Source organism: Etheostoma spectabile, chromosome 11 (genome assembly GCF_008692095.1).
Source record: "Etheostoma spectabile isolate EspeVRDwgs_2016 chromosome 11, UIUC_Espe_1.0, whole genome shotgun sequence".
Lineage (NCBI taxonomy): Eukaryota > Metazoa > Chordata > Actinopteri > Perciformes > Percidae > Etheostoma > Etheostoma spectabile.
Window position 1 is genome coordinate 19,632,984 of NC_045743.1, and position 10,161 is coordinate 19,643,144.

The 10,161-nt window shown below is 42.4% G+C and overlaps 1 protein-coding gene across 2 annotated transcripts in view; it reads right to left on the reverse strand.

Annotated features, from left to right (window-relative positions):
* pde1a (phosphodiesterase 1A, calmodulin-dependent) overlaps window positions 1-10,161 on the reverse strand; it is a 51,830-nt gene that overhangs the window by 38,154 nt on the left and 3,515 nt on the right. Inside the window, exon 2 of one of the 2 annotated variants that reach the window (XM_032529530.1) lies at window positions 3,326-3,338. In XM_032529530.1, coding sequence (XP_032385421.1) covers window positions 3,326-3,338 — 13 coding nt within the window. Of the gene's footprint in view, window positions 1-3,312; window positions 3,339-10,161 lie in introns of both variants that reach the window. The other variant, XM_032529529.1, reaches the window with a different exon arrangement.

Below are 10,161 nucleotides of genomic sequence, written 5' to 3' on the forward strand. Positions count from 1 at the left end.
TACTATTTCAAAAACACTTCAATTTGTTTTTCAAATGCTATAAAATTGAATAAGAAAAAAATGAATGAAAGTAGAGATGTGTACTTGCCAAAGAGCGTAGTGTGGAATCAATCATGTTAATTTGAGTGGTTAAAAAGAACATTGGTATAGGACAACGGGTCAATTTGACCCGAGGACAACATGAGGGTTAAATTGAGATTTTGCGTAACTTCTGGCCGTAGCTGTATCCCTTCTGGTCACAACGTTAACGGGGCTGTTTTGTCTGTTTTCATTGGCTTATCCGAAGCCGGGTCGCGAGGCAAAAGGTTAGAAGTGATCCGGCTGTCCCTCTCCCAGCAATGTTTCCCAACCTCCATGTGCCATTTTTTGGCACTTTCACACTACTCTTTACTGTTGTCACTCTTTATTTAAATTTGTATTAATCATTTGGGTAAAGACACAAACCCCGGTCGGTTGGTGGGTCGGTGTACTTGGCGGCCAACGGATTTTTAAGAATAGAATAGAAGAATTTAAAAAAAACAGACAAAAATTACCTCTTTTCTGACAAATAATGGAACACAAGTGGTTTTCCATTTTTTTTAAATGGTAGTCAAAGAACAGCTCAATTCCCAATTTTCATTTTATAATTTGATGATGAAAATGAAAATCTGCTGCCCGTACACGGACCCCGCTCTCTTGGCTCCTGTGTTATTTGCCTCTTTGAAAGGATTTTGGTCTTTCACCCCACTCCCTACCACTCTCTCTTTTAACACTACATCATCTTCCAGCTGCTCTGCCCGGTGCGTCCTCCACACACGCTACAGGAGGATTTTTGTATCTGGCGCTGAGAGACACCGACCGAGCGCCAGTATTTGACGAGTCGGGACTGAGAACAGGTTGTTCTCTGCTGAACGCCCTTGCACTGTCCTCCGTTGTGATGTGCCGATTTCATCACCTCAAAAAAGGAGCATTAGCAGTCTGCGGAAATCCTCCCTGCAGACGCCGTGCACCTGCTCCCTGACAGGAGGAAGCACGATCTTCATGCTTCCCACACAGCTGCTGTCTTGTTCACAGCACAAAACCAGAACATGACTGTTTTCCTCCAGATGGAAGGCCTGACACCCAGCCGCCTGTCAATCAGCCGGTTCCATTAGTAAACATGACTCCGTACAGAGCGTGTCCATCACTTTATACTGGCGGCGGTTTGTCAGCCAGGAAAAACGTTCATTTCAGTTGGAAACAAGGTTATTACAGTTTAATAGGTTTTTATTTTAGTTCAGCTCTGACTTCTCAGTTTCATTTGAGTTTCATTTCAGTTATTTTTCAGTGCACTCATACTCCGTCATCTTGCAGCGCTGCGGTCGAGCTGCTGCCCATACAGCCATGAACCAATCAGATTGCTCGATTTGAGCTACCCGTTTTATAAATGGCGGATATGTATTAAAACAAAATGCAATGATATCGTATCGTGACATAACTATCGTGATATATATCGTATTGTTAGACTTATGCTGCGTTCCAGACACAGTTCTTATCCCGTAAGTTACAACTTCAAGTCACGACTCACGACAGTTAGACGTGAGCTTTAGACGTTAGCATTAGACATTAGCATTAGACGTTAGCATTAGACGTTTGCATTAGACGTTAGCTAGTGTTAGCTGACCCAAGAAATTTCTAGTCTGCGGCATATTTTGGGCTTCATTTACAAAACATAACCTGTAGTAGTACACAATCATATGTGCATGGTTTTGATTAAAATGTGTGGAATTACTTTACGTTGCCCATACAGACGCTAAAGGGAGATTTAATGTTGAGGTTAACGTTGTTTTTTTGGTGTGTTACAAATTTTGAAATAATGTATTTCAATGGGAAGCCTTTTTCGTGATCACAGAACGATTACGGTAGCGGGTAGTATTGAAAAGGCGAATATTGACGTAGGGAGGTTGGTCGGGGGGGGTGGATGGGTCAAACAATATAGGACTGTCACCCCGGAGACCAGGGATTGTGTCCCGCGTGTTGCAGTTCCTTCCCGCTTTATTCTCTTCCTAACCACAACTGTGCCGTTGTTGTGACCGGCGTGCGGCGTTTCATTTCCCCGTGGTTGCGTCCCCCCAGAGCATCCCAGTGACATGGCAGTTCAAGATATGGTTCATGTTCGAAAATCGTGACATGAACACAAATCAATAAATCAATAAATAAATAAATCAAAATAACTTGACCGATCTGACGTGAGACCGGGTTGGAGAGACACTAAACAAGCGTCAGTATTTTACAAGTTAGGAGTGAAAATGAGTTGGAACAACCCAAACTTTAGTTTTTATAAGGGATATAAAACGTTTTTTCAATACAAACGTTTCTTACATTTTAAGAAATGATATCTCAATACTTTTTGGCAAGAAGATTCTGACGTGCCATGCAACAAGAGGGCACATATGCACATGTACATATATAAATATATATGTATATATTTATCTATCTCTGACAACAGGGGACACATAAGGTCTCCGCCGCAGCCAGGCATCGTGCCGTCGTCATGGCGACGAAAACACCTTCCTGTAAACTCAATAAAATCTGGTTCAGTTGCCATGGTTACAGCTGGAGTCTGACAGGGAGACGGAGCGAGGGAGAAATAAAAGTTCAAGACTGCAGCATTCAGGTGTTTTCTTCTTTTTTTCCTAAAGGAAGAACCTTTGACTTCACTTGTTTTTATTATCATGCGTAGCAGCTGTGGTGATATTGGTCTAAATATGTAAATGTTCTGGTATCATATCATTCATAATTTAAAACATGCATGGAGTCAGATTAGATGCAAAGTTTGAAAGGATTGTGCAGTGATCTTGGCACAATTGGTTTGGGTCCCAACACAAGTCCCCTTCAGTAGTAGTTCCCGTTTCCTTAGTGAAAGTCTTGTGTCTTCTCCTTAACTTTTTCAAGGGACACAAAATTTGCTTCCCCCAGGTAAGGGGGGCGGCGCCGAGATCGTCAAACCGATTCAAAGAACAGCAAGAGACTCAAGAGACTCTGTGGTTTTAGACCAAATTATGAACCGGTTATGTGACCACGGTTCACCCTGCGTCGTGTCTGGCCTGCACACACTACCAAGGCGCCCCCCCCCCCTCGCCTAAACCAAAACGGAGAATTTCCAGGAAGTGAGAACATGTACTGTACAACATGGACTATCACCTGTAGTGGGCTACGTCTGTCACAGGGAAAACTCTGGAATATGTCCTGTTTCACGTGAGTATACAGCTTTAGACAGCCTCTTCAATGTGTGTGTGTGTGTGTGTGTGTGTGTGTGTGTGTGTGTGTGTGTGTGTGGTGTGTGTGTCTTACCTCTGCGATGTACTTTGTATTTCTGCCTGTAAACAAAGACAGAAACAGAAGAGTCACTCAAATGAACCAGAACCAGACATCCTCATCCTCATCCTCTGTGTGTGTGTGTGTGTGTGTGTGTGTGTGTGTGTGTGTGTGTGTGTGTGTGTGTTGTGTGTGTGTGTGTGTGTGTTTGGGTAGCGATGCACACTGGCCCAAAATAACCTTTTTCCCCCAAACACAATCATACGGAACGTGACCATTGGAGCGTCTCGGACAGCAAGAAACGACTCTTTCTATCACCACATCACATCCATACGATCCAATTAAAAAAAAAATTGTCATGCCATTAAATCAGCCGGATAAGACTTTAAAGGTCCCATGACATGGTGCCCTTTGGATGCTTTTATATAGACCTTAGTGGTCCCCTAATACTGTATCTGAAGTCTCTTTTATATAGACCTTAGTGGTCCCCTAATACTGTATCTGACGTCTCTTTTACATAGACCTTAGTGGTCCCTAATACTGTATCTGATTCTCTTTTAATAGACCTTAGTGTCCCCTAATACTGTATCTGACGTCTCTTTTACATAGACCTTAGTGGTCCCTATACTGTATCTGAAGTCTCTTTTTATATACCTTAGTGGTCCATAAACTGTATCTGAAGTCTCTTTACTGACCTTAGTGGTCCCCTAATACTGTTTCTGAAGTCTCTTTTATATAGACCTTAATGGTCCCCTAATACTGTATCTGAAGTCTCTTTTATATAGACCTTAGTGGTCCAAAGTGAGTTTAGTTTCTGCACCAAAACGACTAGAAAAAAGACTGATGAATGGGTTAAAATAGCAGTCTCTTTAAGTAGTACTCCTGGGATGTGAACACCCGTTTCCTGGGTAAATTCTTCCTGAATGTCACTGTCAATGTGAGTCGAGTGCAGATTTGAGTCACGCATGCTCAAATTTAAAGATTTACGGCATACCTGTCTTACTGAAGTTTGTAAAATCCACGAAACAATAAACTTTTGTCATTACAAACAATAACAGAAGATGGAAATCATTTCAGAAACGTTTTAGCTATCCATGGTTGTTTGACTGCTAACGAACGTCATTCAACTGACAGCCTTTGTTGTGTTTGATGCTAACTTGTAGCCAGTGAACCAACTTCATTAAGTAGGTCCATTTTTACTGTATTGACATTACAGAAGTTTCTGGTTAGCATCTCATATGCTAACTACTTGTCGCAAAGTGACGCATGCGCGACTCAAATCTGCACTCTCCTCACATTGGGCAGTGACACTGAAAACAGTCTGCGTACAACAGAGTCCAAACAATGAGGAAGTAAAGCTATTGTCAACAAAACACCAGAGTTAACACATCCACCATGGCCACCAGTGATGTAGTGGAGGCTAAACGCACGTAAACGCCGTTTATGCACCTCTCAAAATTCTGAAATGGCGTTTACCCACCTCCAAAGTGCGTTTACCCACCTCTGAATAGCCTATTGTCCCAAAGCCATTCTAAATTAAGCTTATGTTTTTTAGTTTCATATTGTTCATTATTAGTTTTATAGGTTGTTAAACCTAAGACAAAGTCTATCATATTGGGCTGCATTACTGTCATTGTTGACCAATCTCTTGCGGTGTTTGGGGTAGAGAGCCCCCAACTGGAAGGTACTAGGGTTGGTCAATGGTTGGGTGCCTTGAAGTCACGGTCGCAGCGCTGCCTTGAAGTCGACGTTGGGGGCTTAAAACATCAAGCAGGAAGCAGCAGACTAAGTCAAAAATTCGTCAGTCACACTATCCTACATTAGGCTACATGTCTCATGTAGTTAATGATGGGTTTTAAAAATGGATATCCGTCATTTTTTTAAGCGCCGCTAAGACAGCTGCCCTCCTCCTGATGCCAGCAAACGGTCTCGGAAAGAAGCCCAAAGTGAGTGAGCTCGGAAAACAGGACTCAACTTAATGTTTTTGAGGTTAATTTGGTTGATGGCAGATTCATGCCACTGACTCAAAAAGCCACGGCACTGATTAGGTTAGCCTTCCCCTTTCAAACATGAAGTTGCAGGTCACCTAGCTACCTTTTCCCATTAGTGAAATTCAGGATATATTGTCTGATAAATAACTGGATGTTATTTCATTCTCTGGCCACTGGAAGTTAGTGACAAGTAGCTCCCTTTGCTAGTCAGCTAGTTAGTTATTGTTGTCGCTCTAGCTGTTCGCAGTTTCGCTGTACGGTAAACGTTTCTATGGTAACAGCGAGTTGTACCAATCAGAAACGTTGCTGTTACGCTTAGGATTGTGGGTAATGTAGTTTTTCTACGTAAGATAGTGGATAATTGTTTTTCTTATAATGTTACAAGGTTGATATCATACAGACTTCTAGCTTCATCAGGAGCAGAAACTGGGTCAGTCTACCTGGGATGTTTATACATTATGGCTAATAATCTAAATTCATATGGAGAAAATCAATGGGGTTTTATAATATATATATAAACTGTAACCACCAACTATTTTGATAATTGATTGTTGGTTTGAGTAATTTTTTTAAGACAAAGTAAAAAGGTCTTTGATTCCAGATTGTTAAATGTGAATATTTTACACCTATTTTGTTTCTCTGTTTGTTCATTTAGTAAACTTTATAGATTTCAACCATATAATTCCTTCTCGAGTCTTTTTAACAAGAACTTTGATTAATGTATGAACTGAATACTGATGTGGCCTATATGAACAACCAGTGATAAAAGACAACCTATAGCAATGTCATCAGGGAACACCGGTAGGCCGTGGCCCCCCTTTTCGGTGATCGCGTCCTGGTCCACCTGATCACAGAATTTATAGTTTACCCACCTCTTTTTTTACCACTACACCACTGATTGCCACGGATCGCTGGTGAATCCATTACATGATTTGAGCTAATGAAAAAGCCCCTCTGGTGTGTAAATATGTCAATAAGTCGGATCTGAACGCTCCATTTGGTCTGAAATGAGCCAATCACGGCCCTGGAGTCTGACCCTACAGGCTAATCACATCTGTGACACGGCACAGCTCTGAAACGGGACAGCAGGAGCCTGATATTTCACGGTCGATGGGTAATTGTACGCTGGCCTGCATGGGCGGAACGGCACTGAATTACAAAGCGGGGAACGGGCAGTGCGAGCAGCACCGATCCGCATTGTGTCTTTGTTTAAAAAAACAACAACAAAAGCAAGCTGCAGCTCCGACAGTGACAGGTGAGGACAGAAATATTTTTTGGGGAATGACTCATCAATCTGTCATGACTTTTCCAGGCTGATGCCTTCAGTGAGAGAATTTTTTTGCTCATGTGTTTTTGCTTCCCCTGCTTTCCTCCTCAGCTGATATGTTTTTTACTTTCGCCTCATACGTTCTCTTCCCTTGAGCTTCATTAGTCCTGAGTAATGAAGTATTCTTAGATGCATTGCTTCTCTGCATGAGTGTTGTTGCACCAACGCGGGCATGGTGCGAGTCGCACATTTTTACTGGTTAACTCCATCTACACCGCCTACATCAAGAGACCAGGCGCCCCAGCCTGAAGAAACAGCCGTTACAATGCACCAGTCTGATAATAAATCAACTATTGCACACACACACACACACACACACACACACACACACACGCACACACGCATGCACAGTCCGTTTATGATGACTGTCTGGTTTACTTTAGTAGTTGAGACGCATTGAAGGAGACAAGAAGCAGAGTCAGAATAACATCCTACATTTCTATTGTTTGTACTGTGATAACTCAACTACACTGTAACAAATTTAACGTACAATTTACAGTAATTTACTGGCAGCAATTGTCCAGCAAGTTACTGTGAATTCTTCTTACAGTAAAGATGCCGTACTTCCATTTACAGTATTTTCTGTATTCACTGTAAAATACAAACACAATTAAAAATACAGTAGTTTACTTTACTATTTACAGTACTATAGTGGCTTTATTGTTTTTTACAGTAAGAATTAGACTACTGTGATTTTGTCATGTTGACAAGGTTGTAATGTAACTTTACAGCATTCTACTGTAAAAACCATAGACAGTAGTGTTACTGTGAAATCTAAAGAAATCAACTGGAGATTCACAGCCGTTATTTACAGTGAATGGGCTGATGTCTCCAGGTCGGTTGGTAGATTGGTTTAGTCTCGTACGACCAAATTGGCCGGACATTACTTTTATAAGGTTGCCTGTCCAACAAAGCATTTTTTGCAGCTGAAAACTGAAGGCGCTCTTCTGAAAGCCCCCAGCTGGGAGCGCTAGAGCGTTTTGGAGGCGTAGTGTTTTTTTCTGGAATATCACATAGGTGGAAAAATCGGCGGGTGGTAATTTATGGCTGGCACAAGGTAAAGTACTTCATCTGGATTCCCCAGGGACTGGGTGGAGGGACATCCAGCTGGGATTAGGCCTCGGGGAAGACCCAGGACTAGGTGGCAGGAACGTCCAGCTGGGATTCGGCTTGGGGAAGACCAGGACTAGGCGGAGGGCAATCCAGCTGGGATTAAGTCTTTGGGGAAGACCCAGGCACTACGATGGAGCGCGACACGCCACCGCTGGATTAGGCTCGGGTAACCTACCGGACTAGCTGTGGAGGAAGCGTCTTAAGACTAGGGACTTTAGGGCTTTGGGAAGATCCTTTTAGGAATAGGTGGAGGGACATCCGGCTGGGGATAGCCACATCGGGGAAGGACTATGGACTTAGGTGGAGGGATGATATCTTCAACCTGGCCTGGGAAAGCCTCGCGGAATCCCCCAGTCGGAGCTGGTTGATGTGGCTTGGGAAAGGGAAGTTTGGGGTCCTCTGCTGGAGCTCCTGCCCCCGCGACCCGATACCGGATAAGCGGATGAAGATGGATAGATGGATGGAGGGATGGATGGAGGGATGGATGGATGGATGGATGGATGGCCTAATAGTCCACTATTATTCAGAATTTAAGGCAGGTCATGTAAGAGATGTAGAGATGCTCAGCTAAAAGAAACAAAGGAGAAACACGGCTACTTTTTAACGTTATCAAAGACTTGGATATCAACAGGTTTTTGGTGATGAGCCGTCCTTTACAAGAAGGAGGTCGAAGGAAAAATAAAGGGAGGCTCTGTGAGACCGTCACCACGGGAAAACTAGTTGTGCAAACATCTAAAACATCGTCTTTTTTGGGAATAAGGGCAACTGAAAACTGAATATTATGTGCATGTTAAGATATTACTGTTGGTGGCTCTCTTTGTTATCTGGTTAGCTGGTTTTGATTCTGTAATCTTTTGTAGTCACTGAAGTGTTTCTCTTCTATTTTACGCTTCACAAAACACTCAGGCGCATATTTTCTCGCTCTCACTTTTACTTTCCCCGCCCCGTCGTTCCATCACGTTCCCACCAAAGCAATACTGATTAAAAAAAAAACACTTAAAAAGATCAAAAAAGAAAAAAGGATGTTCAGGACAAAAAAAAGCAGGAGCAAAATTATGTGAAAACATAAATATCTGTTTCTCTCTCTCATCGAAATGCTCTTCTGTTACCACGGCAACTAGAGAGGACGACAAAAGAAAAACAAATCTGTACTGTTTGTATTTGTTTTCCCTCCAAACAGCACAGACATTTGTTGTCTGTTCTTCTGCATCCACGGTTCTTTATTGTTATCCATCACACTGTAGGAAAAAAAATGTAACTTTTTTTTAAATATTGCACCAAACTTTTTTGGGGAAAATAACTTTCTTTAAAAAAAAAAAAAATGAAGTAATTTTCCATAATTTGTTTGTTGATACAATTTTTGAATTGTGTAATTATTTTGTATTTTTAATGTTTAAGGTTTATGTTAAGGTGTTTAAGGTTTTTGTTTAACATGTTGTGCGTGTGCGTGTGTGTGTGTGTGCGTGTGTGTGTGTGTGTGTGTGTGTCAGTAACTCAGTCTGTAGGAACCAGAGGTCACTGGTTCAAGTCCCCATATGGACCAAAGTATGGTGTGGACTGGTAGCTGGAGAGATGCTACTTCACATCCTGGGTGCTGCCACAGTGCTCTTGAACCTTTCCAAGGGCAGCCACCCCCCCTCCATTAGTGCATGTATAGGTACTGAGCATGTGTGTGTAGTTCAGGCCTGTGTGTAATGTGTGTCATGACAAGTGTGAATCGTAATTTCCCCTTGCAGGATTAATACAGTCTGGTTTTAGAACGTAAGAGACGTCTCTCGTTTCAACAGCCAATGGATAGGTCAGCTGATGAAGTCAGATATGAACTATAGAAATAAAATGATCCATAATCCATTTTATTTTTATGTTACAAACAGCTGGTAGAAATGGCAGAGTTTTAGACGGAGCCTCAACCGCCGCCATAATGTCATACGGTGGCGCGAGACGGAAGAGAGCATGTCAGTATCACTAACGTTATTATATTATATTTAGATGAAACAAATGACATATTTAGCAACAAAAAGACTGGGAGTCGGAAGTTACAACGGAAGTACAAAGAGTCGTTGCAATGGAGAGAGAGAGAGGTAAGGCATGCTTCTGCAGTCTTATTTTAACACCTTCATTGTTTCTAACTCATTAAATCAGACAGGCAACACAAACAATCGCCACTTTTTATAATATTTTTAGTTTTTACTCTATTGATCCCCTATGGGGAAATTACAATTTTCACTATTTTGTTATGACACACTACACACAGGCCTGAAATACACACATGCTCAAGACCTATGCGTGCACTAATGGAGAGATGTCAGAGTGAAGGGGCTGCCACTTCTGAACAGGCGCCCCGAGCGGTTGAGGGGGGGGTCGGTGCCTTGCTCAAGAGCACCTCGGCAGTGCCAAGGAGGTGAACTGGCATCTCTCCAGCTACCAGTCCACACTCCGTACTATGGTCCGTAC